General features: G+C 38.7%; 1 protein-coding gene across 1 annotated transcript; it reads right to left on the bottom strand.

Moving 5' to 3' along the window:
- Nucleotides 1–766: 766 nt before the first annotated feature.
- LOC121514065 (vitelline membrane outer layer protein 1 homolog) lies at nucleotides 767–4657 on the bottom strand. Its single transcript, XM_041794135.1, has 4 exons — nucleotides 4425–4657; nucleotides 4190–4302; nucleotides 1659–1957; nucleotides 767–910 (listed from the first exon to the last, which is right to left on the bottom strand). The coding sequence occupies exons 1-4, from the start codon at nucleotides 4593–4595 to the stop codon at nucleotides 897–899; spliced, it is 597 nt and encodes a 198-aa protein (XP_041650069.1). The 5' UTR covers nucleotides 4596–4657; the 3' UTR covers nucleotides 767–896.
- Nucleotides 4658–19647: the final 14990 nt, after the last annotated feature.

Raw genomic sequence — 19647 nt, 5'->3', positions numbered from 1 at the left:
CACCCAGGAGGTAACTAAAGAACCCAGAACAACATCTAAATAACTGCAGGCTTCACTTGGCTCAGTTAAGGTCAGAGTTCATGATTCAACAATAAGAAAGAGACTGGGCAAAAATGGCACCCATGGGAGAGCTCCAAGACCAAGGCTCATCTCACATTTGACAAAAAACATCTTGATGAGACTTCTGTAAAAATATTATGTGGACTGACAAGACAAAGGTTCAGGACCTTTCTGTGTGGAGAGTTATGTTACCACTGTGCCTGTGTGAGTTCCCTCTTGTTAATCTGTGACTCTGAATTGTGTGTTGTTTGTCAGCCCTTGGATTGACTGGCGACAAGTCCAGGGTGCACATGAACACTTGTCTAGTCACAGCAGGGATTGGCTCTAGCCCCCCTCAATACAGGATAGGACAAGCAGTATATGGAATGGATGCCTGGATGTTTTAGCATTAAACTTTATTTCACTATTCATTTGGAGGTTGTGTCTCTTAAATTAGTATGGACTGGAATAACTTTAAAGCTTACACTTAAAATGACTTTGCTGGAAGCTCATTGGTTCATTAGGCTGAGTATGAAAACATACTGTGCTCATGTTAATAAGAGGTGATGATGGGATGACCTGAAGCTTAAAGTGGCTGTTGATATGAAGAGACACTGCTTGATCTTTCTCCAGCTAAAGGTGACAACACCTCATTCAAAGAGATTGATTTCCCAAATAACTTAGCTAAGATGATTTTTTTTGTCCAGAAAGAAAAAAACTGACACCAAACATTTGAAGAAATTTATGTTGTTAAAACTTATGAAAGACACAGCACCAATAGTCTAACTATTGTCAGTCATCTTTATTTTCAAGGTGATGCAGAGTCACTCCATCAAACTGGTCAGGTCAGCTCAGGCTCACTTGTTGTTCACTGTGAAGAAAAAGAAGGAAAAACAAATACTTCAAATTACAAAAGCAGTGATATATTTATTTGGTTTGCCTGAGTTAAGTACATTTTGGATGTTTTTGTTAATAAAATGACTTCTTTATATCCTAACAGGATAAGGATGTTAGATTTCCACCAGCTACATTCACAGTGGCATTCACAGTTGTGGCATTAGCTCCCTCTTGACTTTTCACCTTCACTATTAATGTTGCAGATGTGGGGACAATGTGATCCCCTATATGTCATCTTCAGATGTAGTAACAGTGGCAATAGCAAGGCTGCCTGCAAGGGTTGGAAAAGGTTAAAGCTTTATTGGGCCCAGAGTCATGAAGAGTTTAACCAAGATATGGTTCATCCTAGATTTATGCTTTTGGTTTAAACCTATATATACCCATTATGACTAACTAAAACACAAAAAATGTTTTATTTCTGCTTGTTTCAAAATGTAAACCACCTCTCCTCATAATGGTGTGAGCTTTTATCTTTGTAATATGAACATGGTGGGTGGGCCCATTGGACAAAGACAGTAATGTTGGTGTATAACGGTGTTAAGACCTGCAATGTTTTTTTTTTTTTTTTTTTATTTTTTGGGTTTTTTTTTTCAGTCAGCTTCAGATCTTAATGAATCCAGACCCAGGAGGTGGATGTCCACATGAGGGCAGGCACTATGACAAAGATCCAATGTGTATACAACTCTTGAAACTCTTCAAAACTCCTTTTTACTATGTCTTACTTTTTCTGTCACAGCAGTAGAAGCGCACATCATTGAGGGCAGTGTCATCCCCCCCACCCTGCCGTCCCTCCACCTTGGTCTTGATGCCGCAGATTCCTCCATTGGTACACGTCTCACTCCATCCACCATAATCTCCCCAGCCCATGCCTTGCCCCTCCAGTGTGGGGTTGCTGCTGCAACGGAACCTAATGTTGTTGGCAGCAGTGTCATCACCGCCTCCAACAGGAGCCTCAACTCGGAGCTGGAAGGCAGTGAGCACGCCACCGTCGCAGTACTGAGCACTGGTCCAACCACCCCAGCTAGAGAGAAGAGAGGGAAATACATAGAAGTACCGAGGAAAAATTAGGATAAAACCCAAAATGTGAGGAGAAACTCCTGAGAAACAGAAGGACATTTAACATCTTTAACCCACACTTTCAATCTTGACAGGTCAGGTGATGTATTATTTTACCCTCAGAACTGAAGGCTAATGTATGAACATGTTTAAGCTTCAGTTTATGTCGACAGTCAGTGCAAACAACTTAAGTCTCATCCATTAAGTCTTCATACATTTCTGCTCGCTTGCTACAAACATCACAATGGCACTGCTTCCTGATCTCGCAAACTACAGGATGGATCAAGGGCGTGTGCAACCAAAAAATAGTGCAGTGCAAATGAATTCAAGTTAACACATTAAAGATTAACCTTTGCCTCAGTCCGAGGTCCAGAGCGCTCTGGAGCAGGTTACCACCAAGGATGTCTCTGTACATTGCTGAATTCATCTTTACCTCGACCCTGACCAGTCTCCCAGTTCCTGCTGCCAAAAACATCCCCACAGCATGATGCTGCTACCACCATGCTTCAATGTAGGGATGGTATTGGCCAGGTGATGAGTGGTGCCTGGACTCCTCCAGACATGACGCTTGGTTATTATAACGTAACATGCACGATGCAAGGCATGAAAGCCATGAGGGAAGAGAAGTTGATGCAGTGATGTTGAAGGTCCTTCGTCTTTTACTTATCCACTGGCCCTGACTAATCTGACACGCCAGATGTTTCACACATCCATCTGGAAAACCACTCAGACAGCATTTGGGAAATGGCAGATCCTTTGAAAAAAACTCTAAGGGTGATTGGATGAACGTTCTGTCTGTCACATCTTTAAGGGCCAATAAGAGCAACAAAACACGTGACATAGCCACTGTCAAGCTGCGCCCCTACCGAAGGTGCAAACTCCATAGAGAACTGCATATCACGAACCACGGCAACTGTAGACATGTCAGTACACAACTTTAGTTGTTTTCAAAAAGGAAACAATTTACTGCTGTTCTTTGTCCTTTTAAAACGAAGAAATGTCGTCAATTTCTTATAAAACTGGCGCTTTAGCAGCATCCATGCTAATGTCTTCTGCCATAATTGCACCAACCTCTTGTTGCTGCTTGCTTACGTCATGACTCTGCCACACCTGAAAGTACTGCCCCTCATCACTGATTGGTCCTGTCACTTTCTAACTGGGCCCAAACGGTTCAGACGGGAGCTTTGTAAGATGAATTCGCCAGTGAGAAACATGGAAATGGGCGTACTCGTCTGCTTTGCAAGGTTAGGCCCTGACATTATGGCAAATACAGCACTAAGCCAATGTTGTAGCGGTGCAGTGTCATAATGAAAGGTTTAAATCATGAAAAACAAAGTTTCCATGGGTGAAATTATGCAGCTCTCAGAGTTTAAGCACAACCTGCAAGACTTCCTCATATGAGACAGCGGTCAGTTTGTCTCTGCAGACTTCAGGAGAATTCAAAACCTTCACTGATTGACCCAGCAGTTATACAGAGCACCGACAAGCTTCATGATTTAAGAGCTGTTTTGGTGTCCTCTCTTTCTCACTTCTTCATGCGCTTGTCATAAATTTAATTATGATTTATTCATAACTCAGCAGCACCACATATTGGTTACAGTCCATTTTTATAAAGCCTTTGACAAACAGAAGCATTAATACATATTGATAATTAATGGATAGCAGTCAAATAGAAACATGTTACTGCCACAAAAGTACAGCTTTCAGGCATCATCAGACCATTGTGTGAATCATGGAGCTCTCTTTCCTGCTAGAATGTGGAATATTACACTCATGCATTAAGAAGAGGATGTTATATGATTTGGTGCCCCTCTGATTGGGGTAACTTAGTGGTAAAGTGAAATAAAGTGTTAGCACCCACAATTTAGGGAGCCCCAACTATCACGTAAGTATATTTAAAAAAAAAAAAAATAGCCTTCCTTTCCTTTTAACTTTAATAACTGTAGTTCATTTTGGGGATCCATCTACTTTTTTTCATTTGTCTAGTACTATTGCTCTTAAATGAGCAAAAATGACTGATTTATTAAAAAATTAATATTTCTTATTAGATTACTCGATTAATCGACAAAAGAATCGATCGAGTATTAGTATATATACGATTTTTAAATAAGTCAGCAGCAGAACAGTTAACTCATCGTTAATGACAATGTATATATTTATGACAATAAGCTGAATGATATAATTTTTGACAACTTACAAGCCACTGTTAGACTCAACAGTGTGGACAAATCCATGGCGGTTTTCTGCAGCACAGTAGAGACGGATCCCGTTCAGGGCGGTGTCATCACCATCTCCCTGGCCGCCCTCCACCTGAGGACACAAACAGGTCTGATTAACAGGCTTCTTATCTTGTTGATGAGTTTGTTTTCTTATTGTTGTCTTATTTTAATGAAGCAGCTGCAAAGTTTGGTGTAAAAGCCTTGTTTATTTACCCTCAGACTGAAGCCGATAGCATAGTAGTTCTCCGGACACATCTCAACATTGTACCAGTCTCCCCATTGCCCTCCATTGGTCACAGAAAGGACGGACCTGTACAGTCTGTTCTGACAAAAACCACCAGACAACACAGCCAGCAGGGTCAGCACGGCGAGCAGACTTGTCATATTGACAGCAGTTAGTCTGTGCTTCCACTCTGAAATGCAAGGTAACTAGTAGGCTACTGAGGCTTCAGACTGGAGGATCTTATATAGCCCAGATGATTACAAAATAGGGCTCTCAGACCAGGGTGAATTATTGACGGAGTCAAATGCTGCTGTGAGAACAAACAACAAAAAAAAAAAAGGTCTTTGCCACTGTGGGGAAAGTCAGGGTCCATGAGATGTTTCCAAAATGTCATTGATGTTTGACTGATAACATGCACTGATTCTGATCTGAAATCAACATTTCAATATTTCCAGCAGAAGGTCCACACATCTGCTCTACTTTTACAATTATAATCCACAGGATGCACTGAGTCTGAACAGAAACTTTTCAGATGTATTATCTTAAATTCAATTTTTGCATGGTTTGTCCAGGAATGATAAAGTTGAGATTAAGGGGTACATCTTGTAAATCGGTGTCCAAATTATGATCTGTGGGCCAAGTGTGGCCCACAAGCTATTTTAATTAGTGTTAGGAATGATAAGCAAGGTAGAGTTTCTCTTCTCATTTCTCTCTCTTCACAATTGTTTTGGACAGGTTTTCATGTAGGAAATGAACAATGGGTTTAGCTATGTGAAAAATCACTGGATTGCCCTGCAGTCTTGAATGCACCCTGCCAACAGTGTGCATGTAGCTGCTGCTGTGTCACCTTTAAATGAAGTCACAAGACTCAGGTAGCAGGGCTGCAACTGAGAAAACGACAAGATGCCAACTCGCTTTCAGACGTTTTGGAACAAATTTAAGGACACATACATTTTTTAGGAGTGATTACATGTGATGAAAATTGGATCTTTCAGTACGATGTTGGGACAAAACAGCAGTCAGTGGGTTGGAAAACAAAATTGTCACCAAGGATGAAGGAAGCTAGGCAAAGCAAGTCCAAACTCACAGCCATGCTGGTTGTTTAAGGGCATCATTGGAGGAGTGGGTTCCAGAAAGGTCAACAGTGAATCAACACTAAAGGTTCTAGAAAAATAGTGAGTAAAAAAATCCAAAGAATGAGACCACATCTGTGGAGAAATGGTTTCATTCTTCATATAATTCATATAACCTCCAATATTATTGGGATGTCTGGTGTGAATCGCTCTCTTGCGGACATGCCACAGCATCTCAAGCGGGTTAAGGTCAGGACTCCGACTGGGCCACTCCAAAAGGCGTATTTTCTTCTGTTGAAGCCATTCTGTTGTTAATTTACTTCTATGCTTTGGGTCATCGTCCTATTGCATCACCCATCCTCTGTTGCGCTTCAGTTGGCGGACAGATGGTCTTAAGTTTTCCTGCAAAATGTCTTGATAAACTTGGGAATTCATTTTTCCATCAATGACAGCAATCTGTCCAGGCCCACCATGATAGCCCCTCCACCATATTTCACAGTTGGGATGAGGTTTTGATGTTGGTGTACCGTGCCTTTTTTTCTCCACACATAGCCTTGTGTGTTTCTTCCAAACAACCCAATTTTGGTTTCATCTATGGACAGAATATTTTGCCAGTAGTGCTGTGGAACATCCAGGTGCTCTTTTGCAAACTTCAAACGTGCAGCAATGTTTTTTTTGGACAGCAGTGGCTTCCTCCGTGGTGTCCTCCCATGAACGCCATTCTTGTTTAATGTTTTATTTATTGTAGATTTGTCAACACAAATGTTAGCATGTACCAGAGATTTCTGTAAGTCTTTAGCTGACACTCTAGGAGTCTTCTTCACCTCATTGAGCATTCTGTGCTGTGTTCTTGCAGCCATCTTTACAGGACAACCACACCTAGGGAGAGCAGCAACAGTGCTGAACTTTCTCCATTTGTTGACAGTCTGTCTTATCATGGACACGTGAACATCAAGGCTTTCGGAGATACTTTTGTAACCCTTTCCAGCTTCGTGCAAGTCAACAATTCTTGAGGGTAGGTCTTCTGAGAGCTCTTTTGTGCCAGGCATGGTTCACATCAGGCAATGCTTCTTGAGAACAGCAAATTCAAAACTGGTGTGTGTTTTTTATAGTGCAGGGCAGCTTTAACCAACACATCCAATCTCATCACATTGATTGGACTCCAGGTTGGCTGACTCCTGGCTCCAATTAGCTCTTGAAGAAGTCGTTAGCCTAGGGGGTTCACATACTTTCTCCACCCTGCACTGTGAATGTTTACATGTTTTGTTCAATAAAAACATGAAAAAATATCATTTTTTGTGTGGTATTAGTTTAAGCTGACTGTGTCTGTCTATTGTTGTGAATTAGATGAAGATCAGAACACATTTTATGACCAATTTATGTAGAAATCCAAGAAATCCCAAAGGGTTCACATACTTTTTCTTGCAACTGTATGTTACTACAAGAATCTTGGACCATTGAGGACAGATTTCCTTTCCCAAGATCAATGGAAAGAAAAATCACATTTTTATTTTTATTTTTATTTCTTGCATACCCCCTGCGTCACTTTGCATACCCCTGGGGGTATGAGTGCTCCAGTTTAGGAATCACTGCATTACAACATTGTTTTTTATAGCCTTACCTCGTGGGAGAGGATAGGAACAAAGATCAACCAGTAAATTAAGAGCTTTGCCTTCCAGCTCTGCTCCCTCTTCACTACAATTATCTGGTACAACATCTGCAGCACTGCCGACACTGCACCAATCCGCCTGTCACTCTCACTGTCCATTCTACCCTAACTTGTGAACGAGAACCTGAGACACTTGAACTACTTCACCTGGGGAAATGACTCACTCCCAGCAGAAGGGAGCAATCCACTGGTTTCCAGCAGAGAAACCATGGCCTTAGACTTGTAGGTGCTGACCCCCAGAATTGAGAATATATTAAAGTTAAACATTTTTAATGAGATTTGGGGGACATATGAATTTTTCATGATAACCTAAGTTTTTTAGATGCACCTGTAGAGGCATAACCATTAGTTTGCTTAACCAGTTGTTACGGCCTCTGATAAGGCAAAGTCAGAGTTGTTTAGGTGAATCCTGTTTTTGTTTGGACCCTCTCTCACCCTGATTGTGTTGCAGGTCTGCCACACCTCCCCCACCCCATTCTGCCACACCTCAGGAGTCTGCAGCAGCTGAGACTGATCTGGCTCATCTGAAAGCTTACAAAAGACACCCAAGATAGAGCTTCAGTCTCTCTCCCTCCACTCCTGACCCATGATGTGTGTTGACCTAAATGTAGTAAGCTTGCTCCTGTTTGCATCTGATTAAACCAAACAATTTTAGTTAAAGACAGAGGAAGGGTAGGGGAATCTCTGCCATTTTTGTTAGGTTTTGGTTTTCTCCTGTTTTGTGGTCAGTTGGGTAGTTTAGAATTGTATTTTAATTTTGGTACAGATAGTCTAGGTTGGTTCTTTTGTAGTTAGATTTGGGGTTTTTGTTTGTTATTTTGGCCTTTGAGTTCCCCGAAGTCAATACTTCCATTTTCGGTTTTCATTAGTCAATTCTTTGTTAGCAAACTTTTTCCTTTATTCACCTCTTGGTCAATTAAGGGTTAATTTTGTTATTACCTATTTTCCCTGTAAATAAATAGTTGAAACTTTTGTTTCTAGTTGGGAGTTTTTTGTTAGTTACTCTTGTTTGGTTTTATAAACTTATTATGTTACTCCTTTTGGTTACCCCTGGATTACAAAAAGGTCGTAACACCAGTTAATAAGAAGCACTCATTACATCAAAGATTGCCAAAAATATTGGAATAACTGGAAAAATTCGTTATCTCCTAAATACGAAAGTCTCGCTAAATCTTTATTATTTAATGATTTATCCTTTTATTAGTTATTCCAATATTGCCTGGGCCAGGACTCACCAAATTAAACTGGAACCAATTTTTCGCTTGCAAAAAAGAGCAGTGAGAATTATTACCTTCTCAGCTCCAAGAAGTCATTCAATACCCTTGTTCTGCAAACTTGGTATACTTAATATCTATCAAATTAATACACTCCAAATTGCTTAACTTGTACATGTATCATTAAATAAAACACTCCCACCATTTTTTAATAATTTCTTTAAAGCCAATAATCAATTTCATAATCATCCTACCCGAACAGCTCTTCAACTTCGGCCCCCTCAATCACGTACCACTTCATCACAATTTAGTATAACATCTAGAGGTCCCAGGATATGGAATTCACTTCCTCCTCACTTGGTCAAACTTTCCCCATGGTCATTTAAAAATTCTGTCAAAAACTTACTACTATGTGAATAATCCATCATCTGTCGTTATTTGTATTTTTTGTCGCTGTTGTTGTTCTAGTTTTTTTATTTTGTTCCTGTTTCCTACTTTGTTTCTGTTTTATTGGTGTCTTGTCGTCCTTTTTTCTGTCTTGATGGGGTTTTTTTTTGTTGTTGTTGTTTGTTTGTTTGTTTTTTCTTTAGTTAATGTTTTACTGTTATATTGGGCAGCCCTCCTCCTCAAGCCCCTTGAGGGTTTTTTTAGGATTTCCCCAGCATGCCTTTTAAATTGAATTGCTTATTGTTAATGTCCGTCCATTTTAGTTATTGTTGTTGTGTTTTGTTGTATTTTAAAATGTGCAAAATAAATCAAATCAAATCAAATCAAGTGACTTTACATCTGCACTTTATTAAGTCTGAGCAGAGTTGTGTGTCAAATCCTAAAGATGCTACATTAGCCCAGTAAGTCGTACTTCCAGTGATCTTTCATAAGACATGGACTTACTTGTGTCTTTATGAAAAGGCATTGATGTTTGCATGAATAAGAAGGCTTAGAATGCATGTGTGTTGATCCGAGTGAAAAGGCGACTAGTATTTCATTCTGACCTGCAGTGCTCCAATTATGGTTATGCAACGTCAGGTCGACCTAGTTTACCGGAATACCCAGTTCATCGATTTATCATAATGAACCAAAAAATACAAAACGTAGAATGCTGGCAGACTGCATTGGCAGTTTAATTAATGAAAAAAGACACTCAGGATGTCTCAGTGTGGCCATGAAATAGTAAATAAAAGATCATAATGTTACAATAGCTTCTCTATATTCTGTAATGTTATTTTAATTCTGTTACGGTGGTTTCTGTGTTATATAAAACTTGTTTGATTTGATTTCAGAGTGATATTTGCATTGACAGAAACAACATCGCAGTAGGTCTAAGGTTCAATGTACTAACTCTGGATGGTGCAGAGACTGTGCTGGAAGTCATATGACCTCACTACGTGGATAATTGCAATCAGTTTTATTTGCTGATCTCATGCAAAGTATGGTCTTTGAACTTGAGTTTTATTTTATTTGAAATAAAAGTCTGCCTTAACCTTTTTTTGGTTTGACTCAATTCTTTTCATCACAAAACTGGACAATAACTCCACATTTCTCCTAAATCCTGCCATTACTGTCCTGGGTGAACCGCTGCTCTTCATCCTTGTATTTATTTAAGATTTGTTTTGGAACGCTCTTTTTAAACCTACCTATGGTTACATTTGCTTTAATTCATCTGCTAAACTGTTCCATAATTTAACCCCTGAGATTGACACACATGCTTTTAATGTTGTTCTGACACGATGCATTTTAGGTTCAGCTCCCCTCTTAGATTGTAACCTCCTTCTCTCTCTGAAAACAGTTTCTTTATATTGTTTGGAAGTAAGTTATTTTTGGCTTTAAATATTATTTTTGCTGTTTTAAACGGAATCAGACCATGGAGTTTAAGAGCTTGTAGTTTTAAGAAAAGTCTATTTGTGTGGTCTCTAAAGCCTGCATTGTTGATGAATCTGATCCCTTTTCTGCATTGTATTTATTGTTTGAAGATTACTTTTATATGTGTTTTCCCACACCTCTACGCAGTAGGTCAGATAAGGTAAGATTAATGCACAATATAAAATAAACAGAGCTTTTTGAGTGAAGATCTGCCTTGTTTTCCTCAGGACGACAATGCCCTGTGCCAATTTTCCCCGAACATAATATGTGGTTTCCAGCAGATTTTGTGGGCAAGAGTTACACCAAGTACATAGCATTACTCTTGTTTCTGTTGCCCTTATAATTACACTCATAAACAGCAAAAACTGGTAGATGATCACTAATGTCATTGATTAATAACACACTTTTAATATTATCCTCCATTATATTTGTATATATATTGTCTATTAACGTGGCACTATGTGTTGTTATTGTACTTGGTCTTGTTATCAGGGGAAATAGCCCCATGCTGTACATGGTGTCAATAAATTCATCTGTAATTTTGTTGTGTTTGAATTTAGTAGAGCTATATTAAAGTCTCCACAAATGAACACCCCTTTGTGGTTAAAGTCTGAAAATAATCCCTCCATGCTGGTAGTGAAAATGTCAATATTGGAGCCTGGTGTTCTCTATACGCAACTGAAAATTATGTTTTTCTTTTTCTCCATTCAAATTTCAACGTAAGAAATTCCATCACGTAATCAATTATAGTTGTCATACGTTCAACTCTTTTAAAGTTGAAGTCTTTTTTAATGTACAGTCTAACCCCTCCTCATTTTTTATTTGTCCTATCTAAATGAAGGAATTCGTAACCATTTAATTCAAAGTCACCACTCTTTTCAGGGGTTATCCATGTCTCCGATATGGCAATTACACTGAATGGTATTTTGAACTGTCTCAGATATTCCTTAATGGCTTCAAAATTTGCATATAAACTTCTACTATTGAAGTGAATCATTGTTAATCCATCTTTTACCTTTATCTTCATACCAAACTGATCATCTGTGTAATAAGTGCATTCCTTTGTCAGTTCGTTGAACAGAATGTTGTCGGGGTCAATGTTGTTTTCATGCTCTACTATCTTGAGATCTGTGTCTTCATGGTTTGTAATCTTTAGTCCAGATGAAGGTTACTAGATCCTATGACATGAAAAAGTGAAACAAACTATTCAGTATGTCTGGTCAATAAAATACACTTGAGTAAATGCATGTTAATATGCACACACACCAATGCTGTAATGTTAAATTATTCCAATTTGATAACACCAGTTTAGGAGGTGTGCCATCTTTAAAATAAAGTCAGTAACTTAAGAAATATGCTAAAAAAGGTTTCATAATAAGCCGTCATAATAAGTTGAAGGTAAAAGTATTAAAAACACATTTTGCATGAGTCCGCTGCCATCTAGTGGTCATTGCAGGGTTGCCAGGTCTGTTGTTTTACTGCAATTTTGCTACTTTTTACGTACTGACGCTGGTAGATTTTTTGTCAGGGGTTGAGCAGACCCATTTTGATGTCTTTTGCATGTGTATTTAATATCAAAAGCAGAATAAACTACTTAATTTACCCTCAAATACAACAACATCAACCAGCAGAGAAGTAGAAAAACATAAAACATGGCACACAACCAAAGATCCACTGTGCAACTCTGGCACATAGACATACAGAAGCAGCACACCTGCACTTACACAAACACTATATGTGTTGTGGCAGATTTTACTGGCTTATGCTGAATTTCAGCATTGAGCTTGGTTTTGGGCTAGTTTTTATCAGCTATTATGCTAGATTTGTCACCCAGACCTGGCAACCCTGGGTCATTGTCAGTTAGGTTTCACTTTTAGTCAGCCATGCTGAAGTAATGCAGTCAGAAGGACAGAGAGAGAGAGCGAAGTCTGGTGTAAATGAACGTTTCCTGTAACACTCTCACCTTGGAGACTTTTTGTAAGTTTTGTCTTTAAATAATTATTAAGTGTTAGAGTACAAGGAGAAGTTTCACATCAGGAAGTTTTTGTTGTATTTGTTTTACATGTGCTTTGCTAGCTAATGCTAACTCCACAAGCTAAGTGTTTGCTGCTGCTTTTTTCTGCAAATTTATTAAGATTACTCAATAATTTAAATCACATCAGAAACATGTTTTACAGGTGCCTGGAATATGAAATGGTGGCAACCTTAAAATTACGATGATATTTAACGAAATCCACCTCACCAGGTCATTGTTGACTCAGGGGCTCATCTAAGGGTTCATCTTACGAAGCACTCTGTGAAAAATACACACTGGTACGGTTTATTTACTTGTTAATTGGGCAGCCATCTTCTGCAGGTATCAGTCCCATTGTCAACAGTGATGAGTCGGTGTTTTACTCTAAAATGCTCACTAACAAGTACTGGGTTTCTGAAACTCTCAGAGGTTCCCTGCTAATTACTGGAGGTCTTGGCTGACGGAGGTATAACCTTTGTATTATATGTAGTTTGCTTTGTAAATGAATATAAAGTGACTTTATCACTTTGATAAGTTTGAGCAGGGTTATTAGTCACAGCCAACGATGATGTTACATTAGCTCAATCAGTCCTGCTAAAGGGGATCATTTGAAATGGACTGGCCATAGAAATGCTGTAAACAATTTTTTCTATTATAAATATTTACAATTAAGGTTTCATAGATGCCCTCGTCTCCGTGTAAACAGGGAAAGCGACACTTCCTGAAAGCGTACATGTGCACTCTACGGCTGCAATCAGCCATCAAGCACGCAGTGCCGCAGCCCTCTGAACCCAGGCAGCTTGAGCCGGGCCGTCTGAAGTAGTTTACTGCTTGTCATGTCACAGACAGCTGGATTTAGAAAAGGGACGCATTATTCTCATTTAGAGGGCTATTAGTGCCAATTTCTTTATATAAAGTCGTGCTATTAATTTTGGAAATTATTACTTTTACGTTTTTTATCAATCATCAGGATAATCACCGTCATCACCATCGTAGTGAGGCAGAGAAATTTCACCGCTCATATAAACACAAAAAATGCTTTGCTAGATCAGTCTTGTTACAACGTAGATATCTGCTGAGAATAATTAATTCCCCATGGACAAATTCAGCTCCCACAGCATTTAATTTCTCATGGATTTTCTCATAAAGCACGGCGCTGCACATGAGCGCAGCTGGAGCCTTTTTCAGAATGATATTTCTATTTTCCTATATATCTGCTTCGTGGAAATGATTTAGACTTTATCTTTTTTTCTTTAAGTTTTAATAACTTATTGAATTTCCCTTCAGGGATAATAAAGTTATTGTACTGTATTGTAACTAACTTCAGCCTGTAGACTCCCCTGTCTCCTCCTCCACCGGCTACATATCAATGAACAGCTGATGGAGGAGACAGGATTAGAGCTTCCGTGTTAAGGTTAAAAAGGATAGTTCATCACTTCCAAGAAGCAGATCAAATTGAAAAAGGGGAAGTAGAAATATTGTTCTGAAAAGGCTATCATTCTTTTGCTGCGCTAAAAGCAGGAAGCGCTGCACTTTATATAATATATATAATATAATTATATAATATCCACGGGAAAAATTTGTCCCTGGAAAATCAAACAGTCTTAACAGGATTTCTTTATAATAAGACTGGTCTTGCAATGCATTTTTTTGTTTATATGTGTCGTAAAATTTCGCTGCTGCGCTACAATGGTGATGAGGAGGATTTAGTGATGAATTACTCTCATGCACACGTGTATGATAAAAATGTTACATATTCTCAAAAACACATGAAAAACACTGTCCTTGTAGTAGAGACAGTTTTATTGAGCAGTAAATCACCTTACTACAGTGTTTTTCTGTTTCCTGCGTTCTCGTGTAGATGGAGATTGTTTTCAAAACGTTGCTGTTTAAACATGGAACTTTAGGGAAACGAAAACAGAAAATGAAGCAAAATGTCGACATTGAAAATTGTTTATGCTCAGCAGAATTGCATTACAGCAGTGGTTCCCAAACTTTTCACAGCCCATCCCCCTTCAGACATTTGACCTCCAGCCATGTACCCCCTACTCTCACGCACTTATAGCCGCTAAAAGAAGAAATGCATGCATAGCATACAAATAAAATCTCTTAAACTGAATTATTTCTGACAAAATAGATTTATTTAACAGCATTTTCAGTGAGCAACACCAGTTCACTTTTGAAAAAAAGAAATTTACATTTTTAGAACATATTTCAGTTATGAACTTGAAACTGTTAAGTACAAACTCACCACAGTTTTAATGAGAAGGGTGTCTGACTGAACATACAGTTGAAAGAAAAAGTATGTGAACCCTTTGGGATTTCTGCATAAATTGGTCATGAAATGTGTCCTGATCTTCATCTAAGTCACAACAATAGACAAACACTATCTGCTTAAACTAATGACGCACAAAAAAATGATATGTTTTCATGTTTTTATTGAACAAAACATTTAAACATTCACAGTGCAGGGTGGAAAAAGTATGTGAACCCCTAGGCTAATGACTGGTTGACCCTCCTTTGGCAGCAATAACCTCAAACAAACGTTTCCCGTTGTTGCAGATCAGACCTGCACAATGGTCAGGAGGAATTTTGGACCATTCCTCTTTACAAAACTGTTTTAGTGCAGCAATATTATTGGGATGTCTGGTGTGAATCGCTCTCTTGCGGACATGCCACAGCATCTCAAGCGGGTTAAGGTCAGGACTCCGACTGGGCCGCTCCAGAAGGCGTATTTTCTTCTGTTGAAGCCATTCTGTTGTTAATTTACTTCTATGCTTTGGGTCATCGTCCTATTGCATCACCCATCCTCTGTTGCGCTTCAGTTGGCGGACAGATGGTCTTAAGTTTTCCTGCAAAATGTCTTGATAAACTTGGGCATTCATTTTTCCATCAATGACAGCAATCTGTCCAGGCCCACCATGATGGCCCCTCCACCATATTTCACAGTTGGGATGAGGTTTTGATGTTGGTGTTCGGTGCCCTTTTTTCTCCACACAGACCCTTGTGGGTTTCGTCCAAACAACCCAATGTTGGTTTCATCGAGGGACAGAATATTTTGCCAGTAGTGCTGTGGAACATCCAGGTGCTCTTTGCAAACTTCAAACGTGCAGCAATGTTTTTTTTGGACAGCAGTGGCTTCCTCCGTGGTGTCCTCCCATGAACGCCATTCTTGTTTAATGTTTTATTTATTGTAGATTTGTCAACACAAATGTTAGCATGTACCAGAGATTTCTGTAAGTCTTTAGCTGACACTCTAGGAGTCTTCTTCACCTCATTGAGCATTCTGTGCTGTGTTCTTGCAGCCATCTTTACAGGACAACCACACCTAGGGAGAGCAGCAACAGTGCTGAACTTTCTCCATTTGTTGACAGTCTGTCTTATCATGGACACGTGAACATCAAGGCTTTCGGAGATACTTTTGTAACCCTTTCCAGCTTCGTGCAAGTCAACAATTCTTGAGGGTAGGTCTTCTGAGAGCTCTTTTGTGCCAGGCATGGTTCACATCAGGCAATGCTTCTTGAGAACAGCAAATTCAAAACTGGTGTGTGTTTTTTATAGTGCAGGGCAGCTTTAACCAACACATCCAATCTCATCACATTGATTGGACTCCAGGTTGGCTGACTCCTGGCTCCAATTAGCTCTTGAAGAAGTCGTTAGCCTAGGGGGTTCACATACTTTCTCCACCCTGCACTGTGAATGTTTACATGTTTTGTTCAATAAAAACATGAAAAAATATCATTTTTTGTGTGGTATTAGTTTAAGCTGACTGTGTCTGTCTATTGTTGTGAATTAGATGAAGATCAGAACACATTTTATGACCAATTTATGTAGAAATCCAAGAAATCCCAAAGGGTTCACATACTTTTCTTGCAACTGTATGTTACTACAAGAATCTTGGACCATTGAGGACAGATTTCTTTCCCAAGATCAATGGAAAGAAAAATCACATTTTTATTTTTATTTTTATTTCTTGCATACCCCCTCGTCACTTTGCATACCCCTGGGGTATGAGTGCTCCAGTTTAGGAATCACTGCATTACAACATTGTTTTTTATAGCCTTACCTCGTGGGAGAGGATAGGAACAAAGATCAACCAGTAAATTAAGAGCTTTGCCTTCCAGCTCTGCTCCCTCTTCACTACAATTATCTGGTACAACATCTGCAGCACTGCCGACACTGCACCAATCCGCCTGTCACTCTCACTGTCCATTCTACCCTAACTTGTGAACGAGAACCTGAGACACTTGAACTACTTCACCTGGGGAAATGACTCACTCCCAGCAGAAGGGAGCAATCCACTGGTTTCCAGCAGAGAAACCATGGCCTTAGACTTGTAGGTGCTGACCCCCAGAATTGAGAATATATTAAAGTTAAACATTTTTAATGAGATTTGGGGACATATGAATTTTCATGATAACCTAAGTTTTTTAGATGCACCTGTAGAGGCATAACCATTAGTTTGCTTAACCAGTTGTTACGGCCTCTGATAAGGCAAAGTCAGAGTTGTTTAGGTGAATCCTGTTTTTGTTTGGACCCTCTCTCACCCTGATTGTGTTGCAGGTCTGCCACACCTCCCCACCCCATTCTGCCACACCTCAGGAGTCTGCAGCAGCTGAGACTGATCTGGCTCATCTGAAAGCTTACAAAGACACCCAAGATAGAGCTTCAGTCTCTCTCCCTCCACTCCTGACCCATGATGTGTGTTGACCTAAATGTAGTAAGCTTGCTCCTGTTTGCATCTGATTAAACCAAACAATTTTAGTTAAAGACAGAGGAAGGGTAGGGAATCTCTGCCATTTTGTTAGGTTTTGGTTTTCTCCTGTTTTGTGGTCAGTTGGGTAGTTTAGAATTGTATTTTAATTTTGGTACAGATAGACTAGGTTGGTTCTTTTGTAGTTAGATTTGGGGTTTTTGTTTGTTATTTTGTCCTTTGAGTTACACGAAGTCAATACTTCAATTTTCGTTTTTCATTAGTCAATTCTTTGTTATCAAACTTTTCCTTTATTCACCTCTTGGTCAAGGGTTAATTTTGTTATTACCTATTTTCCCTGTAAATAAATAGTTGAAACTTTTGTTTCTAGTTGGGAGTTTTTTGTTAGTTACTCTTGTTTGGTTTTATAAACTTATTATGTTACTCCTTTTGGTTACCCCTGGATTACAAAAAGGTCGTAACACCAGTTAATAAGAAGCACTCATTACATCAAAGATTGCCAAAAATATTGGAATAACTGGAAAAATTCGTTATCTCCTAATACGAAAGTCTCGCTAAATCTTTATTATTTAATGATTTATCCTTTTATTAGTTATTCCAATATTGCCTGGGCCAGGACTCACCAAATTAAACTGGAACCAATTTTTCGCTTGCAAAAAAGAGCAGTGAGAATTATTACCTTCTCAGCTCCAAGAAGTCATTCAATACCCTTGTTCTGCAAACTTGGTATACTTAATATCTATCAAATTAATACACTCCAAATTGCTTAACTTGTACATGTATCATTAAATAAAACACTCCCACCATTTTTTAATAATTTCTTTAAAGCCAATAATCAATTTCATAATCATCCTACCCGAACAGCTCTTCAACTTCGGCCCCCTCAATCACGTACCACTTCATCACAATTTAGTATAACATCTAGAGGTCCCAGGATATGGAATTCACTTCCTCCTCACTTGGTCAAACTTTCCCCATGGTCATTTAAAAATTCTGTCAAAACTTACTACTATGTGAATAATCCATCATCTGTCGTTATTTGTATTTTTGTCGCTGTTGTTGTTCTTGTTTTTTATTTTGTTCCTGTTTCCTACTTTGTTTCTGTTTTATTGGTGTCTTGTCGTCCTTTTTCTGTCTTGATGGGTTTTTTTGTTGTTGTTGTTGTTTGTTTGTTTGTTTTTCTTTAGTTAATGTTTTACTGTGATATTGGGCAGCCCTCCTCCTCAAGCCCCTTGAGGGTTTTTTTTAGGATTTCCCCGGCATGCCTTTTAAATTGAATTGCTTATTGTTAATGTCCGTCCATTTTAGTTATTGTTGTTGTGTTTTGTTGTATTTTAAAATGTGCAAAATAAATCAAATCAAATCAAATCAAGTGACTTTACATCTGCACTTTATTAAGTCTGAGCAGAGTTGTGTGTCAAATCCTAAAGATGCTACATTAGCCCAGTAAGTTGTACTTCAGGTGATCTTTCATAAGACATGGACTTACTTGTGTCTTTATGAAAAGGCATTGATGTTTGCATGAATAAGAAGGCTTAAAATGCATGTGTGTTGATCCGAGTGAAAAGGCGACTAGTATTTCATTCTGACCTGCAGTGCTCCAATTATGGTTATGCAACGTCAGGTCGACCTAGTTTACCGGAATACCCAGTTCATCGATTTATCATAATGAACCAAAAAATACAAAACATAGAATGCTGGCAGACTGCATTGGCAGTTTAATTAATGAAAAAAGACACTCAGGATGTCTCAGTGTGGCCATGAAATAGTAAATAAAAGATCATAATGTTACAATAGCTTCTCTATATTCTGTAATGTTATTTTAATTCTGTTATGGTGGTTTCTGTGTTATATAAAACTTGTTTGATTTGATTTCAGAGTGATATTTGCATTGACAGAAACAACATTGCAGTAGGTCTAAGGTTCAATGTACTAACTCTGGATGGTGCAGAGACTGTGCTGGAAGTCATATGACCTCACTACGTGGATAATTGCAATCAGTTTTATTTGCTGATCTCATGCAAAGTATGGTCTTTGAACTTGAGTTTTATTTTATTTGAAATAAAAGTCTGACTTAACCTGTTTTTGGTTTGACTCAATTCTTTTCATCCCAAAACTGGACAATAACTCCACATTTCTCCTAAATCCTGCCATTACTGTCCTGGGTGAACCGCTGCTCTTCATCCTTGTATTTATTTAAGATTTGTATTTGGAACGTTCTTTTAAACCTACCTATGGTTACATTGCTTTAATTCATCTGCTAAACTGTTCCATAATTTAACCCCTGAGATTGACACACATGCTTTTTAATGTTGTTCTGACACGATGCATTTTTAGGTTCAGCTCCCCTCTTAGATTGTAACCTCCTTCTCTCTCTGAAAACAGTTTCTTTATATTGTTTGGAAGTAAGTTATTTTTGGCTTTAAATATTATTTTTGCTGTTTTAAACGGAATCAGACCATGGAGTTTAAGAGCTTGTAGTTTTAAGAAAAGTCTATTTGTGTGGTCTCTAAAGCCTGCATTGTTGATGAATCTGATCGCCCTTTTCTGCATTGTATTTATTGTTTGAAGATTACTTTTATATGTGTTTTCCCACACCTCTACGCAGTAGGTCAGATAAGGTAAGATTAATGCACAATATAAAATAAACAGAGCTTTTTGAGTGAAGA

The sequence above is a fragment of the Cheilinus undulatus genome, linkage group 8 (assembly GCF_018320785.1).
Source record: "Cheilinus undulatus linkage group 8, ASM1832078v1, whole genome shotgun sequence".
Lineage (NCBI taxonomy): Eukaryota > Metazoa > Chordata > Actinopteri > Labriformes > Labridae > Cheilinus > Cheilinus undulatus.
Note: the sequence above shows the minus strand (reverse complement) of the source record. Positions and strands in the feature narration are given on the sequence as shown.